The sequence below is a fragment of the Chiloscyllium punctatum genome, chromosome 37, assembly GCF_047496795.1.
Source record: "Chiloscyllium punctatum isolate Juve2018m chromosome 37, sChiPun1.3, whole genome shotgun sequence".
Taxonomy (NCBI): Eukaryota; Metazoa; Chordata; class Chondrichthyes; order Orectolobiformes; family Hemiscylliidae; genus Chiloscyllium; species Chiloscyllium punctatum.
The window spans coordinates 28,686,398-28,705,933 of NC_092775.1; the positions used below are offsets into that span (position 1 = coordinate 28,686,398).

General features: G+C 39.9%; 1 protein-coding gene across 3 annotated transcripts in view; it reads left to right on the plus strand.

Moving 5' to 3' along the window:
- tshz2 (teashirt zinc finger homeobox 2) overlaps positions 1-19,536 on the plus strand; it is a 522,918-nt gene that overhangs the window by 250,824 nt on the left and 252,558 nt on the right. For all 3 annotated transcript variants that reach the window (XM_072556505.1, XM_072556506.1, XM_072556507.1), the window contains exon 2: positions 15,199-18,299. In XM_072556505.1, the coding sequence (XP_072412606.1) occupies positions 15,199-18,290 (3,092 nt within the window). In that variant the 3' untranslated portion in view covers positions 18,291-18,299. The remainder of the gene's footprint in view (positions 1-15,198; positions 18,300-19,536) is intronic.

Sequence of the window (19,536 nt, forward strand, 5' to 3'; positions counted from 1 at the left end):
TTAAGGGAGTCTGCAATAGTAAACACTATTTATGATTTGATTTTTCTTAAACAAAGGTAATGGCACCTAATCCCCTCCCAAGACGTGTGTAGATGTTAAAGGCTGGCTGAGGTTAAATGTGATACAGCTGCAAAAACAGTGGCGTACATCAAAGTTCTTTCATGAAATAAACCTGATCAAAAATAAGACAAGGATGCATATCCGGTATCTCAAAGCATCTTGTATAAATTTACAGTGCTTTTATGGATGAAAGATTTATTTGATCAGGTCTGCAATTTGCTCATGCTAATCTGTGCATTCTTACTGATTTTTAGGCCATTAATTAGTCATTGCGACAGCTACCATCAATAAAAACCAAGATTTTTTAAAATTCCTTTAAGCTGAAAGAGAGAAGAAGTGTGGAAAAGAATTTTGAATTTGCCTGACAGAATATGTAGATTTTTTTTTTAAAAAGTGGAATTATGTAGACAAAGAATTGAATGAATATTTCAAAAAGGTCAGAGAATAAACAAAAAGGAACAAAGTGTGAAGCAAATGATTGAGCAAGCAAAATATTGCAGATGTTGAATATAAGTATGTTCATTTGCATTTTTACTATTTTAATATTGTCAATTAGGATTTATTACAGGAAATTTAGTAATGGTTAAAGGCTGTTACAGTGATAAGCTGTTCCTAATGTTTAGTTATTCTAACATAATGGTATGTGAATGGAAAACTAAAACTTCGAGAACATGGGTTTATTTTCATGCCAAACAACAGAAGCACGATGTAAAACACAGGGCGAAGTGATCCCATAACCAATGGATCAAATCTAAACTTTACAGTACTGCCAGTTAAACAATTGGTTGACAATTAGACAATCAATAGGAGGTCGAGGCAGAAATGCCCCCCATTCTAAATGATGAGGAATCTAGCGCACTGATGCTAAAGCATTTACAGATACCTTCAACTAGAGGCTACGAGTGGACAATGAATTTTAGCTTTCTTGTTAGTGCCCCAGCATCACCAAGACCAGTCCTCAGCCAATTCTATTCACTGAATATGACTGACACACTGGATACTTGTACTATTCTGATTTGTGTTCTAGAACAAGCTACGCCCCTAGCCAAACTGTTCTAGTACAGTTATAACACTGTCCTCTTCCCAATCATGAGGAAATTTGCTATGTCCTGCACACAACCATCTGGACAAATCTAAGCTGGCCAGTTCCCGACCTATAAGTCTAGTCTCGATCATCAGCAAAGTGATGTAAGAGGTTGTTGACCTGCAAAGTAGTAAGCTGCTTACTGATGTCTATTGGTTTTGCCAGAGCCACTTGGCTCCTGATATTATTCTACCTTTATCCAAACAAGGGTAAGAGAACAGAACTTCAGAGGTGAGGTGAAAGTAACTGTCTTTAACATCAGGACAACATTTGAACAACTGTAGCACCAAGGAAAACAAGGAAAATTTTAAAAATTGAGATTGGATATACTTGGTAAAAAGAAGAAGATGGTGGTTGTTGTTGTTAGAGGTCAATCATCTGTCTCCCAGAGCATCTCTGAAGGAGCTCCTTGGGGTCGTGTCCTGGGCCCAATCGTCTTAAGCCACTTCATCAAAAACCATACCCCTATCATAAAGTCAAAAGTGGGAATCTTCGCTGAGAATTACACAATGTTCAGTAGCGTTTGCAACTTCTTAGGTATTGAAATCTGTGATAATATGCAGTAAGACCTGAACAATATTAACGCTTGGACTGACAAGTGGCAAATATCATTCATGCCACACAAGTGCAGGAATTGGCCATCTCGAACAAGAGAGAATCCAATCATCACCTCTTGATGGTCATTACACTCACTGAATCATTTACTATTAATTTCCTGGGGGGCTTCCATTGACCAGAAACTGAACTGGACCAGTTACATATATGCATGTTTGCAAAAGCAGGCTGGGAATTATGTAGAGTAACTGACAACTTGTCTCCCTTGTGTTTGTTCACTATCTACAAGGCACAAGTCAGGAAAATGCTACACCTGTACAGTGTAGCTCTAACATACATGAAGCTTGACAGCAACCAAACCAAAGCAGCCTGCTTGATTGCTACCCCATCAACCAACTTCACCATTCACTTCCCTCACCACCAAGGCACAATGGCAACACTGTGTACCATTTAGACGACATACTGCAGTAACTCATCAAGGCTGCTATGAGAGCCCCTTTCAAACCTGCACTGTTTATCACCAGATGGCAGTGGAGTAGGGCTTCTGAGCCTGGGGTTCATCTGCTTTTCTTGTTGTTTCTTTTCTTTTATTCTCTTTTATTTTAATAACCTCTTGCTGAATAGCTCAGTGCGATGGCTGCATTGATGGCGGCAAGTGGTCCCAGTCACGTGAACTCTTGACAATTGGATTGGAGGTGAGTTTGGTCCCAGTGGCATCTGCATCCAGTGCAGATTCATAGAGGCAGTGGCAGAGGCAGTTTATGATCCTCTGGTGACACCAGCTGCATCAGTGTAGTAGGCCCAAAGCCAGACTCATGCTGCCGGCGGAGTTGGGTTTGGGCCAGTGCAGCACCCAGCGGCATCAATAGCATCGATATTGATTTGGTCCATCGAGGACTCATAATGGCGAAGGTGTCGGGGGCGGCGAGATGGCACTGTAGAGTGACAAATTTTGTTCCAGCGGTGGCTCGGTGAAGAGACTCGTGCCTAGCAACCAGGCCCGTGGCTCATGGCAGTGCACTTAACAAGGGGTGTAAAATTGAACACTTTTTCTATATTTCTTCATTTTTCTGCCTTTATATTCTACGTTTTGGTTTATTTTTGTGTTTTAAGATGGTGCTAGAGAGTCATGACACTATGCACCACTTTCCAATGTATGTTGTAACAAAATACATGTGAAAATAAATCAAATAATTTAGAAGATACTATAAGCAGATAAAAGTGAAAATCATCACCTGTAAGTTTTTCTTTATGTTACACACCATTTTGACTTGGATATATGTTGCTATTCCTTTACTGTTACTGGGTCAAAAGCCTAGAATTCCTTTCGTATATTACTGTTTGATTCAGCTTTTGTTTTGAAATAATAGTGCTTTACAGAATTTGTTAAGTTTGGTGTGTGTCTGATTCAGACAAACCTTTACACAACATCTGTCATATCTTCTCCCACTGCTTTTGGTATGCTTAAAAAAAACAACTGCAACAATCCGTGGTATCCATATACCTGTATTCCCTGAAAGACTTTTGACGACTTTAGTCTCACTATCTGATGTTAACCTGATTTGCTTCCCTGTCCATTCTCCATAGTAAAAATTTACTATAATAATGTCAAGTGGTGTACCAGAGTTAAGTAACACACATGCTCTTGATTTACACGTGCAAGGTAATTTTAAAGGTTTTGTCCTGGGTCCTGGCTGATTGGATCAAGTCAGTTCATACTGAACGAACTGGGTAGCTCAATGAGTGCCAGTCAGCATTATGCAAAGAGCAAAATCAACAGCAGATTTGTTAGACTGTAACGTATGCTACAAACTTTGGTGCTTCTGTTGTAATAGATTCATTCCTGTTACATAAATCATTTCATGCTTTAAAGCAAGGAGAGAAATTGGAAGGGAGTAATTAATTTTCGGGGCCTACTACATAATTGAGAACATCCTGTCAAATTTGTACGAGTTAATTTAATTTCTGCTTGTCTCTCTGAGACAGGAGTTCCATTGACACAGTTTTAAAAGAACCTACCACCACACCTAACTGGGGGATCAGCTTTTGTGCATTTCCATTGCTTAATATTTGTATACACAGCAAACCACAATCAGTTATATCCTGGCAACTGGTCTGGAATTATTCAACTAATCTGGAGACAGCCACCTTTTTTTTTCCAATTCCTAATATATTTCAGAATGAGAGATTAATTCTACAAAGTATCAGAGCAATTTCATTTTTAAAAATTCAATTTGATTGCAGCACTGTCACTTTTATATTCAAATAAAATGATGATAACTGTTTTGGTCTCACTGCCATCTTTTCTGGTGACATTTATTAGAAATGCCATGACGTTTATGGGATGGCTGAGCTATACATTAATGCTGCGTAAGCTTAATTTGTGATGCATTAAATTCAGTTCATCTAAATCTGTTCAGAAGCTCAAACTTCATAAGTATTTCTACACTGTAAAAAAAAAAATGCATGCGGTAGAAATATTGCTTCCTCCTTTTTGTTTAAATGCCTGACTTTTTAGGATTGGGCTGTGGTCAGTCCTGCAGGCCAAGAGCAACCATTCTGGAGATTAAAAGTAGGGTCCACTGGAGAATTGTGGAGACATCAGTTCAAGGGCTGCACCAGTTTTGCATGCAGTGAGACAAAGTGAGGGATTGTGAATAATGGAAGTGGGAGGAAGAGCAGTTAGTGGTGATGCATGAATTGAGCTGGTGCAGTGGCCCAAATGAGTGAGTGAGTGGGAGGTTCAGAGGGCAAAGAAGGTGAATAGTTTGGGAGGATAAGGTGGGTGAGAGCATTGGTAGGACATGATGCATGCAATAATGAGAGTTGTAGACTGTGGGCCTTGGTGACACATATGCGCAGTGGCAGAGTTGAATATGTAGTAGCCCTGTGAACATGAGCAATCAGAGAGAAGATAGTGAGCTTTACACTTAGTACATTAACTTCTTCGTGCACTGCCATGTAGTGTGCTAACCTGGGACATTGACTGATCTAGGCAAATCTCTTAGTCCAGGCTGGTTGGGTCTGGTGACTTGACCTCCTTTGGCATCAGTAGATAACAACTCTACCCTCCTGTCTACTACCTCATTCACCAGTACCTCCAGATCCCTTTTGTGAACTGAGGAGCTAACTTGCCTTTCTTAAGCATCTCTTTGGGGACTACAGTGTGAAGGGTAGTATCTGATCTTGCATCTTATCTGGTGCATTGCTGCAGTTTAAACATGGCACCAGAGGTGTGAATGTTATGAACTCCCAACAGCGGTGTGAACACTTCCACCTCTCATTCCACCACAAAGGTGCTATAGACGCTGGATGTGTAGAAATGAAATCAAAGCAGAGAATGAGAAAAATCAAATTGAGCCACGATGCCATAAGTTTAACTCAAAAAAGTACTTTGCTTTAAATAAATAGGAAAATTCCAGATAACAGGCCATATTTTCCCTGTTGTACTTTCTCAAAATCATTGCCTTGCGCTTTAAAATCTCTTGCCATCCTATAAATTCATAGCATCAGTACCATTTCTTTGCCATTCCTTCTCTCCTGAAAAGCACTGAATTGGGAATAGTGGATCAGATTGTAAAACATCAAAAAGGCAGAGGAAAATTAATTAAATAGTGCAAATAACTATACAAATTAAAGGTGTGTTTTCTTTATTATGATTAGAAAACAGTGTATAGACAATTGTAAGGGGCAGTATCCACTATTCGAGTCATAGAGATGTACAGCATGGAAACAGACCCTTCGGTCCAACCCTGTCCATGCCGACCAGATATCCCAACCCAAACTAGTCCCACCTGCCAGCACCCGGCCCATATCCCTCCAAACCCTTCCTATTCATATATCCATCCAATTGCCTCTTAAATCTTGCAATTGTACCAGCCTCCACCACTTCCTCTGGCAGCTCATTCTATACACGTACCACCCTCTACATGAAAAAGTTGCCTCTTAGGTCTCTTTTATCTTTCCCCTCTCAGCCTAAACCTATGCCCTCTAGCTCTGGACTCCCTGACCCCAGGGAAAAGACTTTGTCTATTTATCCTATCCATGCCCCTCCTCATAATTTTGTAAACCTCTATAAGGTTACCCCTCAGCCTCCGACGCTCCAGGGAAAACAGCCCCAGCCTGTTCAACCTCTCTCTCTAGCTCAGATCATCCAACCCTGGCAACATCCTTGTAAATCACTTCTGAACCCTTTCAAGTTTCACAACATCTTTCCGATAGGAAGGAGACCAGAATTGCATGCAATATTCCAACAGTGGCCTAACCAATGTCCTGTACAGCTGCAACATGACCTCCCAACTCCTGTACTCAATACTCTGACCAATAAAGCAAAGCATACCAAACACCACCTTCACGATCCTATCTCCTTGCGACTCCACTTTCAAGGAGCTATGAACCTGCACTCCAAGGTCTCTTTGTTCAGCAACACTCTCTAGGACCTTACCATTAAGTGTATAAGTCCTGCTAAGATTTGCTTTCCCAAAATGCAGCACCTTGTATTTATCTGAATTAAGCTCCATCTGCCACTTCTCAGCCCATTGGCCTGTTGTAATCTGAGGTAACCCCCTTCATTGTCCACTACACCTCCAGTTTTGGTGTTATCTGCAAACTTACTAACTGTACCTCCTATGCTCACATCCAAATCATTTATGTAAATGACAAAAAGTAGAGGACCCAGCACCGATCCTTGTGGCACTCCACTGGTCACAGGCCTCCAGTCTGAAAAACAACCCTCCACCACCACCCTCTGTCTTCTACCTTTTGAGCCAGTTCTGTATCCAAATGGTTAGTTCTCCCTGTATTCCATGAGATCTAACCTTGCTAATCAGTCTGCCATGGGGAATCTTGTCGAACGCCTTATTGAAGTCCATACAGATCACATCTACTGCTCTGCTCTCATCAATCTTCTTTGTTACTTCTTCAAAAAAAACTCAATCAAGTTTGTGAGACATGATTTCCCACGCACAAAGTCATGTTGACTATCCCGAATCTGTCCTTGCCTTTCCAAATACATGTACATCCTGTCCCTCAGGATTCCCTCCAACAACTTAGCCACCACCGAGCTCAGGCTCACAGGTCTATAGTTTCCTGGCTTGTCTTTACCGCCCTTCTTAAACAGTGGCATCACGTTTGCCAACCTCCAGTTTTCCGGCACCTCACCTGTGACTATCAATGATACAAATATCTCAGCAAGAGGCCCAACAATCACTTCTCTAGCTTCCCAGAGAGTTCTCAGGTACACCTGATCAGGGCCTGGGGATTTATCCACCTTTAACTGTTTCAAGACATCCAGCACTTCCTTCTCTGTAATCTGGGCATTTTGCAAGATGTCACCATCAATTTCCTTACAGTCTATATCTTCTATATCCTTTTCCACAGTAAATACTGATGCAAAATATTCATTTAGTATCTCCCCCATTTTCTGTGGCTCCACACAAAGGCCACCTTGCTGATCTTTGAGGGGTCCTATTCTCTCCCTAGTTACCCTTTTGTCCTTAACATATTTGTAAAAACCCTTTGGATTCTCCTTAATTCTATTTGCCAAAGCTATCTCATGTCCCCATTTTGCCCTCCTGATTTCCCTCTTAAGTATAATCCTACTTCCTTTATACTCTTCTAAGGATTCACTTGATCTATCCTGACGATACCTGACATATGCTTCCTTCTTTTTCTTAATCAAACCCTCAATTTCTTTCGTCATCCAGCATTCCCTATACCTACCAGCCTTCCCTTTCACCCTGACAGGAATATACTTTCTCTGGATTCTTGTTATCTCATTTCTGAAGGCTTCCCATTTTCCAGCCGTCCCTTTACCTGCGAACATCTGCCTCCAATCAGCTTTTGAAAGTTCTTGCCTAATACCATCAAAATTGGCCTTTTCTCCAATTTAGAACTTCAACTTTTAGATCTGGTCTATCCTTTTCCATTCGAATTTTAAAATGAATAGAATTATGGTCGTTGGCCCCAAACTGCTCCCCCACTGACACCTCAGTCACCTGCCCTGCCTTATTTCCCAAGAGTAGGTCAAGTTTTGCACCTCCTCTAGTAGGTACATTCACATACTGAAACAGAAAATCGTCTTGTACACACTTAAGAAATTCCTCTCCATCTAAACCTTTAACACTATGGCAGTCCCAGTCGATGTTTGGAAAGTTAAAATCCCCTTCCATAACTACCCTATTATTCTTACAGATAGCTGAGATCTCCTTCCAAGTTTGTTTCACAATTTCCCTCTGGCTATTGGGGGGTCCATAGTACAATCCCAATAAAGTGATCATCTCTTTCTTGTTTCTCAGTTCCACCCAAATAACTTCCCTGGATGTATTTCCGGAAATATCCTCCCTCAGTACATCTGTAATGCTAGCCCTTTTCAAAAATGCTACTCCCCCTCCTCTCTTGCCTCCCTTTCTATCCTTCCTGTCGCATTTGTATCCTGGAACATTAAGCTGCCAGTCCTACCCATCCCTGAGCCATGTTTTCATAATCGCTATGATATCCCAGTCCCATGTTCCTAACCATGCCCTGAGTTCATCTGCCTTCCCTGTTAGGCCTCTTGCATTGAAATAAATGCAGTTTAATTTATTTGTCCTACCTTGTCCCTGTCTGCCCTGACTGTTTGACTTCTTGAGTTCAAGACTGAGATACTTGTGTAGAACGTAAGGAGAATAGTATCATTGTCAGGATATTAGTGAAGGCAGAGTTAGGTAAAGGATGACTCATAAAAAGAATATCGGATAAGAGGCGTTTGTAATTGTACAATACAAGCGTGCATAATGCAGATCCTGAAGTGTAGCATAGTATTTCCTATATTTTGTTTTCCCGTATTATTAAAATAAAAAGATCAATTAAGCATTATCATCTGCAGCATATGCATTCGGGTTAATTATTTTCATTTGAAGACAGATTTAGAGAAAACCTGTATTTTTCACAGTCAAATTTAATTTCTTCAGATTTGAAAACTGATTTTTAATTATACTCCTCAAATTCAACATGGACCAATAACTAAGTACACTTCAAAACATCAGTGATTATTTGGGGAAGATACCTGGGAACTGAAGAAAAGCAGATGTTGTTTCTCTTTTTAAAACAGTAGCAAAAGTAGCCCAGGAAACTACAGACCAGTGACACACATGTCTGCTGTGGCTGAGTCCATGAAACCCTGTTTTTTTTTAAGAATTATACCACAACCCCAACAGTCAATTTCTTTACCAAGATGATATCTTACACTGAATGAACAGCAATTTTGTTTAAATTTCCGATTTTGGTCACATTGTTGACTAGTTGGAACTTGATTGCTCTGTACAGACAGTTATCCTCTTTGTCTTGCATTTTGGAACATAAAATAATAACTTTGGAATATAAGGAGAACTAGCCATTTGAATACATAACTGGCTTGTAGGCAGGAGAGTGGAGGGTTGCTTTTCGGACTGGAGGCCTGTGACCACTGGTATGCCGCAAGGATTGGTATTGGGTCCTTTTTTTTGTCATTTGTAGAAATGATTTGGATGTAAATAAAGGAGGTATGGTTTATAGGTTTGCAGATGACACCAAAATTGGAGGCGTAGCGGACAGCAAAGAAGGTTACCTCAGAGTCCAACAGGACCTTGGGTCAGATGGGCCAATGGGCTCAGGAGTGGCAGATGGACATAAATGCCAAGTGCTGCATTTTGGAAAGGAAGATCAGGGCAGGACTTATACATTTAATGTAAGATACTGGGATTGTTGCCAAACAAAGAGACCCTGGAGTTGCAGGTCGATAGGATAGTGAAGGCGGCATTTGATGCACTTGCCTTTAATGGTCAGTACATTAAGAATAGAAGTTGGGAGTTCATGTTGGCACTGTACAGGATATCGGTTAGGCTATTTTTGGAATACTGCATTCAATTTTGGTCTCCCTGCTATAGGAAAGATGTTGCAAAACTTAAAAGGGTTCAGAAAAGATTTTCAAGGATGTTGCTAGGGTTGGAGGGTTACGCTATCGGGAGAGGCTGATGAGGCTGGGGCTAATTTTCCTGGAGCATTGGAGGCTGAGGGATGACTTTATAGCAGTTTATGAAATCATGAGGGGCATGGATAGGGTGAATAGTGAAGGTCTTTTCCCCAGGGGAGTGGAATTCAAAACTAGAGGGCATCGGTTTAAGGTGAAAGGGGAATGATTTAAAAGGGATGAAAGGGGCAACGTTTTGATGCAAAGGGTGGTGCATGTATGGAATGAAATGCCATAGTAAGTGATGGAGGCTGGTACAGTTAGGAAACATTTAGAGGGAAATGGGCCAAATGCTGGCAAATGGGACTAGATTAATTTAGGATATCTAGTCGGCTTGAACAAGTTGGACTGAAAGGTCTTTTTCCATTTTGAGGACAGCACGGTGGCACAGTGGTTAGCACTGCTGTCTCACAGCGCCAGAGACCCGGGTTCAATTCCTGCCTCAGGCAACTGTCTGTGTGGAGTTTGCACATTCTCCCCGTGTCTGCGTGGGTTTCCTCCGGGTGCTCCGGTTTCCTCCCACAGTCCAAAAATGTGCAGGTTAGATGAATTGGCCATGCTAAATTGCCTGTAGTGTTAGTTGAAGGGGTGAATGGGTCTGGGTGGTTTGTTCTTCAGAGGGTCGGTGTGTACTTGTTGGGCCAAAGGGCCTGTTTCCACACTGTAAGTAATCTCATCTAATCTATTTTCTATGTCTCTATGGTGATAAATGGCTAAACAAGACAAAACCAATGCAACTAATTACCACCCAACCTGTCTACTCCAATCATCTGTAAAATGATTAATCAACATTACTATCGAGTAGCATTTACTCCACAATAACCTGCTCATTAATACTCCATTTTAATTTCACCATGACCAGACTTCATTTCAGTCTTGCTCTAAACATGGAAAAAGAAGTGGAATTTCAGAATTGAGGTGAGAGTGACTGCCCTTGACATCAAGGCAGTGTTTGGCTGGGTGAAGTATCAAAGAGCCCGAACAAAATTGAAGTTAACTGGAACCAACAGGAAAATCTCCAATGACTGGAGCTATCCCAATTACAAGAGAAGATAGTTGATAATCTCAGCCCCAGAAAATCATTGGAGATGTTCCTTGAGGCGGTGTCCAACCATCTTCATGTACTTCAACAACATTCCTTCCACTAGAAGGTCAGAAATAGGATGATTGCTGATAATTGCAGTGTTAATTTCTACCCACAATACATCAGAAACTGAACCTGCTTGCATTTGTGTGGACTGTTATACTGGAGCCTTTATCAATATGCAGAGTAGCACTCTTCTTGCATATGAATAGGGAGCAGACAGAGGCCTTTAGCCTTTTAAGACTCCTTCAGCATTCAGTAGATCTGTTATGTTCTGAATTCCACATTTCCATCTCTCTCCAGTAAGCTTTGATTTCCCTGTCCTAAAATAATCTATCTACCTAAACCTTAAAAGATCTAATGACACTAATCCCCCCTCCCCCCCCCCCCCCCCCCCCCCACTTTTGAATTAGAAGTTTGAGAAAAAGAATCCTGCCCTAAAAAGGTGACCCCTAATTTTAAAAACGGTGCCCCTAGATTTGCAATTACCTACAAGAGTAAACATCTTTCCCACATCCATTTTATCAAGACAGACCAGTCAGGATCGTATCCACTTCATTCAAATCATCCCTCACTCTTCTAAACCCAAGTAAAACCATATCGAGTCTGTCCCATCTTCCCTCCTAAGACAACCTGTTTATTCCAGGTATCAATCTAGTAGGCCTCCTCTGAATTACATCCAATACATTTACACCCTTCCTCAAATAAGGAACCCAAAACCGCAAACAGTATTTGAGATGTAGTCTCACCAACCCCTGGACAGCTGAAGCATTTGGAATTTGTGTGTGCATTGAATGCACAAACACAATGTACATCCGGAAACCTGTATGGAATCATTGAGTTGCTGGATTAAACTGTTTCCCTCACTTACTGCATTCCTACAAGCACAGTTTTTAAAGTGATTTTTATGATGAAAGCATTTTGAAAATTGAACAAATCTTTCAGTATTTCAAAAAAGATTAAGCATTTATCAGTCTGAAATATGTGGAGTACTGTTACCAGCTTCAGCGAGTTGAATTATATTAATAATTCAGTTCTGAAAAATATCAGTATATCTGATTCTGACGCAAGATTAATTAATTCTGAATTATGTTTAGTACAAATTAATAAAGCTCAGTCATTCACTGGAGAATGATATCTAAAAACAAAGTGAAGATGTAACAAGATTTTTGAGAAAGTTTAATGAAGCAAAATAAAAATTTGAAGAGAAAGGACTACAATCTCCACACCCCAAATTGTAAATCTTTCCATTTTATACCTTAAAATAAATCAAAATGGTTCAGAACTTAAATAATGTGAATTTAAGAGGTGGTATCACTTTTTATTGGCCTGTTCACAATCTGTAGTAATTGAAAATTCTAAAGAATTGAATATATTCAATTTAATCATGTATGTGGTCCATAAATGTATTCTGTGCAGAGACTTGTAATCAAACGCTCAACTCCCATTCAGAGCAACTCAGTTCAAATCCCTTTCAATTGGCAATCAAGCCAGCTTTGTTCTGGTTGTCAACAGACTTCTTTCTCCCTTTTACATGGGAAGAGGACATTGAAAAGAAGATCATTTCCCCTCCTCCCCCTCCTGCTATTCACTGATAATGGTATGACACTGATGGTCAACATGGAGAGCTGTGCAGACTTTTCTTATCAATCCATTTATTAAATATAATTTCAAATGGTAAAGATTGTGTATGAGAGCTCCCATAAAACTTCAACTTAAACAGCAACACTATATTGATCTTTAATTCTCTTAAACAACCTGGCTTGTGTTTTGAAATGGTCTGCTTTGATGCACAATTTTGGTCAAGGAAAAGTGCAGATATGTTTAGTGATTTTCACATTAAGACAAAATACCAGCTGGAGGATCTTATGAAAATAATGGAAGGATCACATCAGGTCAAGTAAAGTTTTGATGCAACTAAAATGACTGACTGTCAAATACAAAGGCCATTCCATTTCTGCTGTTAAGTAGGATGAATAGATACCACTTTCACTTTTGTTAAACCTGTTATTAAAATATTGATGAAACTCTTGCTTTGGTGCCACGACTTTCTAAGATGTTTTTTGAGGGGAGGTTTGCACGTACAGTTAGTTTTTCAAATTGGCCTTAACACTGATGAAAAAAAAATCTTAAGCAGACACAGTTGGTGTCTGTTGCAGCAATTATGTTGGCATTACAGACTCAACGATTCAGTACAAATTCTTGAAACAATTTAATGTTTAAAAAGGATAGCCATTCATTTTATAATTGAAACAAATCCATTGCAAAACATCTTTTTAACACTGTGATGCACCAAATTTTCAACAGATAATTGGCTTGGTCACAAATCATATACTCAAATCATTCTCTGAAATCTTATGGGTTCCAGAATAGTTTATGTTGAGGAAACAAATAGTCTATCTCTGCTAACTGTATGAACCCTGCATGAAATCAGTTTGACCAATCCGAATGGCAAAATGTCTACCTCCTAAAGTAACCAACAATTTGAATAAATCGTCTGTAAATTAATCAATGAGAGAGAGCCATTCTGGTCTTAAATTGATCCCATATCACATCTGAGCAAACGTGGTTGCTAGCGGTCTACAGTTTGATGACTGGAACAACACCACATGTTAGGGAGATCTCTGGAATACTTCAAATGCTGTGTTTGCAACTCAACCGACCGGATAGGTAGTTAAGATCACCCATGGGAATTAGTAGTCAAGCATCTATTCTCTTCCCGTAGATTCTGGTTTATACCTGCTTTTCTGACAACTGCAGCATCCTCTTTCATACATGTTGCATTCTGAGAACATAATTTAACCTGAGGCTTGTGCAGGAAATTGATTGTAGCTTTCCTACCCGGCTAACCTAATGGCAGGAGACGTTGAAGTCCGATAAGGTCCAAAAAGGTGTGTCTGCCCATGCCTACCCCCACCCTGCCCCGGAATCCTAATGACCAAACCCTCCTGAACTCCCTCCTGCTATCTTACCTCTGTCAAAGAATCATTGCTTTGGTTAAAGTATGATGCTCAAAATGCCTATCCCGTCCTGGCAAGTTTTGAGTGGGAGCAGGACTGAAGCAATGCAGATGAAGTGCAAAGATAGTGTCCCATGGTTCATCTACTGACCTTGTTTGTTGCTTGCCTCAGGCCCCATTCAACTAAACCTTTGCCTCTTGTTAAAATTAGAGCAATCACACTCATCCAAAGCATAAACTCAGAATACCAGTGATAAAGCTTCTTATGCTGGGAGAACCTCCTGCAAGAGCGTGGTGTCATCTGATTTTTTTTCTGCTTTTGTGCAGAAGCTCATATTTAATTATTGCTGAACCTGGGTTGACAAATCATAGAGAAAATATTTAATTAACCACTGTTACTCCAGTAATGGCCGGTTTTTCCTCTGTGCTGCCAGTAGTAGTAATCAACTGCAAATGTAATCTGGCCATGTTACATTTATTCCTTTCTGGATCTTGATCAACAAGAAGAAAAAAAAACCCAGTACATCTGAGGGTGGCTGGTGTGAGAAACAGGTGTAATAATAGGTGTTAGGCAAAATGTTTCTATAAATAAGTCTATAATAAATGTAATTACACCAGACATGTCATACTCGTGTATTCAGTTGATCATTTCTGACATCAAGGTTAAATCATAATACTGAATTAATACAACATTAGCTCTAGTTTGCCTCCAGCCATCTTGTACCAGGCCTGAGAATGCTTTATGTCGCATTTTCCACTGACATCCCTCAGTGTCATGTGGACAAAACTGGCCAAAAATATGTAAATTTAAATTTTACCTGTACGTAGTGAAATGTTAGATTTTTGTTGTCTTTAGCCAATGAAAAGATGTCCTCAACCAAAAACACACTGTTAAAGACATTCCATGTCTATAACATACATCTTTCTTCAAAGAATATTAATTTTTATACATTGCTCTTTTACAGAGGAATGGTGTGAACCTGTCTTCTCGCATCATCATGCAATCAAATCCATTAAATGAAAATTTGTCCCAAAAGTGGGCTTTGTACTCCGAGCAGAAAAATGGACTTGCTGAGAAATGTGTGAGATTAAAGGCTAGTTCAGCAAATGTGCAAAAATAGAGATGTATCATTGATGTTGAAAGTTAGGTTGAACATTGCTGGGGAAGTTAAAACAAACAGGTTTCTTTGGAAGTACAAGCTTTTGGAGCACTGCCCCTTTGTCAGCTAGCTACCTGATGAAGGAGCAGCGCCCTGAGAGCTTGTACTGTACTTCCAAATAAACCTGTTGGACTATAACCTGGTGTTGAGATTTTCAACGTTGTCCACCCCAGTCCAACACTGGCACCTCCACGTCATTGCTGGAGAAGATGTAAGAAGGAATCTGTTTTTGTTTGTGACAGTAATGTTGATTGTTTGTTCAGCTTCAGTTTCTGCTGATTACCATTTCACCGTTTCTTTGTATTTCAGTTTATGTTCCAGATGAGGACTTGAAGACAGGAGAACTGAGAGAAAGAGAAGATGCCAGCCCTTCTGCTGCAGAATTGCAAGGTAATGGTTACATGTGCACTGAGGAGGAAGAGGAGGAGGAGGAAGAAAGCAAAGGCAGTTACAGCTACCAGAATTCCCCAGTCAGTGCAATGTCCAATCAGGATGTAGAATGTGAATCCCACCTGAGTGATACTAGTGACAGATTGGCTGACTTTAAAAGTATTTCTTCCCGGGATGGACAGGAAAAGGAAGAACAATCAAACGGAGAGATAAAGAATGGCCAACAGAACAGTTTAGGAGCAATGAGAGCTGTTTATGCTAGCTTTCTGTCTGATTCATATTGGTCAAGTCTGGGATTTGACCTCAAACAATCAAAGACTGAAAGGACAAGCTGCAAGAGCAGCAATGAGAGCACCAAAAGTAGTTTTGATTGGCACCAAGATGCATTATCCAAAACATTTCAACAAACATCCTCTGGCAGGCCAGTGCCTAAACCAAATCTTTTCAGTTCAGTGCAGTTGTACAGGCAAAATAACAAGTTATTTGGGACTGTTTTCACAGGTGCCAGTAGGTTTCGCTGCAGAGAATGTAGTGCAGCATATGACACTTTGGTAGAGCTAACTGTACACATGAATGATTCAGGACATTACCAAGATGATAATCATGAAAAGGACGTGGACCGCAACAGCAGTTGGACAAAGACGCGAAAACGGGCTTTGCAGGACATTGATGGGATGCATGATGCCCAGAAAGTTTTGAAGTGTATGTACTGTGGACATTCATTTGATTCCCTCCAAGATCTGAGTGTCCATATGATTAAAACAAAACATTACCAGAAAGTGCCTCTGAAGGAACCTATGCCACCTATTGGATCAAAGTTAGTCCCTCCGACAAAAAAACGAGCCCAGCATGAAGTTAATCAGCCTTGTTCGCCAGATTCAACAACTGGAGTTGCAGGTACTTTTGCAGGTGAAGCACAAAAGAATTCAAATCCCTATGTGTCATCTAACAATCGCTATGGTTATCAAAATGGTGCCAGCTATACCTGGCAGTTTGAAGCCTGTAAGTCTCAAATCTTGAAGTGCATGGAGTGTGGAAGCTCGCATGATACATTACAGCAGCTCACAGCTCATATGATGGTAACGGGGCACTTTCTTAAGGTAACAAACTCTGCATCAAAGAAAGGAAAACAGATTGTTTTTGACCCTTTGGCTGTCGACAAAGCACAGTCAGTCACTGAAGGGCCATCAAATGAAACCCAACCATTGGCGCCAGTCAGCAAATTGCCTCCAGATTCATTAACACCCTCAGTATCAGAAGATAACAAAACCCATGAAGAAAAGCAAGAGATATCAGAAGACATGGAAAAACAGCAAAAAGATAAAGATGATTGCAAAGATGACAACTTAGAAAAGATCTTTGATCCTACTCTTCAGTATCAGTATATAAGAGAGGAAGATCTAGAAGAGAGCTCAAAGGGGGGCGGAGATATTCTTAAATCCCTGGAAAACACTGTTACTTCAGCCATCAACAAAGCCCAAACTGGGAGCCCCAGCTGGAGTGCTTATCCTAGCATTCATGCTGCCTATCAGCTCCCTGGTATTATTAAACCTGTGCAACTTGGTACGCAAATATTACAAGTTAAGCCAAACCTGAAACCAATAGCTCCAAAAGTCAGATATTTCTCTGTTATTACAAGTAACCAAAACCAACCCCTTCAATCCAACAATGACCAAATTAAGGAAGAGCCTATTAGTCCATCTCATGAACAACTTTCATCCAAATTGGAAGAAAGCAATATTGAGAAAAAGGATCCAAAATTAAGTCTTCAATCTGGGGTAATTTCACCATGTAAGATGGAATGTGAGAGCCCAATAAAAACAGAAATTCTGCCTGATCAGCCAAGGACGCATTCCCCTTGTTTGAAAGATGCTGAAGAAGCAAAAGAAAGGTTCAAGAAAGAGCCTGTAAAAAATGACACAGGCTCTCCAAATTTTTCACTGACCAATGGTTGCTCTGGAATGACTGTTATCACAGACCATCCATCTGAACAACTTTCTGTCAGTCCACTTAGTGCATTGCAGTCTATCATGAACACTCATCTTGGCAAAGCTGCCAAGCCCCTTAATTCAAACTCTGACCCTGTAACTATGTTATGTCGACTCAATAAAAGTTTACTGGAGAAATCAGCTTCACCACCAAGTTTAGTAAAGCCATCTAATCTTGCTGATCGATATTACTATGAAAGTAGTGATCAACCAATAGATCTCACAAAGTCTAAGAGTGACAAAGCTGCCCAATCAAACCCAGTCAAACCTTTTACTTCACTACCTTCCAAACATGCTTTATCAGATATTGCTGACATGGTAAAGGTCCTCCCTAAAGGCACAACACCAAAACCTTCTACCTCATCGAAGATGACAGCAGAGAGGTTAGAGACTGATGTGAGGAGCTTTGAAGATGTGTCAATGGAATTTTTACCAGTTCAGAAAAGAAAAGGTAGGCAGTCAAACTGGAATCCCCAGCATCTTCTCATTCTTCAGGCCCAGTTTGCTGCTAGCCTTTGGCAAACAGGTGAAGGCAAATATCTATTATCAGATCTCGGTCCACAAGACCGCATGCATATTTCAAAGTTTACTGGACTCACCATGACTACCATAAGTCACTGGCTTGCCAATGTAAAATATCAACTAAGAAAGACAGGTGGAACAAAATTCCTTAAGAACTTAGACACAGGACACCCAATTTTCTACTGCAATGATTGTGCCTCCCAGTTTAGGACTCCTTCCACTTATATTGGTCATTTAGAATCCCATTTGGGCTTCACTATGAAAGATATGGCAAAAATTTCTGTACAGCATGCCAGAGGGGATCAAGAAGTGTCTAAAGTGACACCTGAGAAGTCAGCAGGGCCAATGGTAACAGATGAGGACACAGGCAGCAAGTTCCAGTGTAATCTGTGTAATCGAACTTTTGCTAGCAAGCACGCAGTAAAACTTCACCTCAGCAAAACGCATGGCAAGTCACCAGAGAATCATTCGCAGTATGTAACTGAATTAGAGGAAGAGTAACAACTCAAGGTGAGCATCAAGACTCTTTCTGTATCATTCAAAGTATTTAAAGTATTGGGAAGGTGAGTCACTGTAAATTGTATTAAACTGTATTCCAGAGAAGTGTTTTGGTCAAGATAAAAAGTCCTTTGCAAAAACTCTTTATTGTTTCTAATGGATAATATTTTGAGTAACTATTCATACAGCAGGGACATTTAATCCTAAAGCTAAGGCCATCAGTTTGATTTGAAGGAAGTTTCGTGCAGTTTTTGGATAAAGAAATAATATGAATAATATGCCACACATATTTGTGACATTGTGTTATTTTGTAAGGTTTGTTTGTTACTCGTTCTTATTGTCAAAAAATTTCAATCATGTCTCTGCTGTACTAAAGAAAATAATTGTACCTGGTATATAAAAAGGTCCATTACTGAAACTTCTTGAGCTTCTCCCTGGCAGTTTGCACACTGAATTATTTAAGTATACCTGAAATGTTGAAAATATGCTGCTCAAGATGTTAATGCAAAATGGTCTGGTAGTTGACCAGAAGGAAACCTGTTTCACACAGTGACTATTGTTCTTATTTTTTAACTTCAGTAAGAAAGGGAATTTAACTTGGTGTAAAACAGGTAGCCAGTGCCTATTTTTTTGCTACTAGTGTTGATAGTTCCCATCCACAGGATGTTTTGGCTCTGCAAAAAGCTTTTCAGAATCAGTTTAAAAGCTACAGGTACGAGACAATTTTCTCAAAATATTGCACTTTTCTATTTCATGCCTGTTATTGCACAAAGATTCTTGATAACAATAAGTGTGTTGATTTGAATGGGTATAATTTATGTCTCAGTATAATTCTGATGCACATTAATGAAATTGAACCTTTGATTACTGGATCTGTGTTTTTTTTGGGAGACAAGCACATTCCTTGGTAAACAATAATCTATTGATAAAGTGCAATTTTGTTTGAGCCTAATTTAAGAGAATGATGGAACTAACTGTGCATTGAATATTAATGAAATTACAATTATTATTGTATTTTGTGAAACTGTACAAGTACAATAAATATATTTACCATTTAAAACTCAACCTAGCAGTCGACTGTACACTAAGCCCTTTTCACATTCAAAACTGTATTATAGAAAGGTCTGTCAGAATGTAGCACTGAATGCTTTAATAGTTGGAGGAAAATTAGCCTATTTTTTCTTTTAGAAGGGACAGTCTGGAGAGTTTGGTACATAAATAAGGTATGTCATAAAGATTATAACTTCAC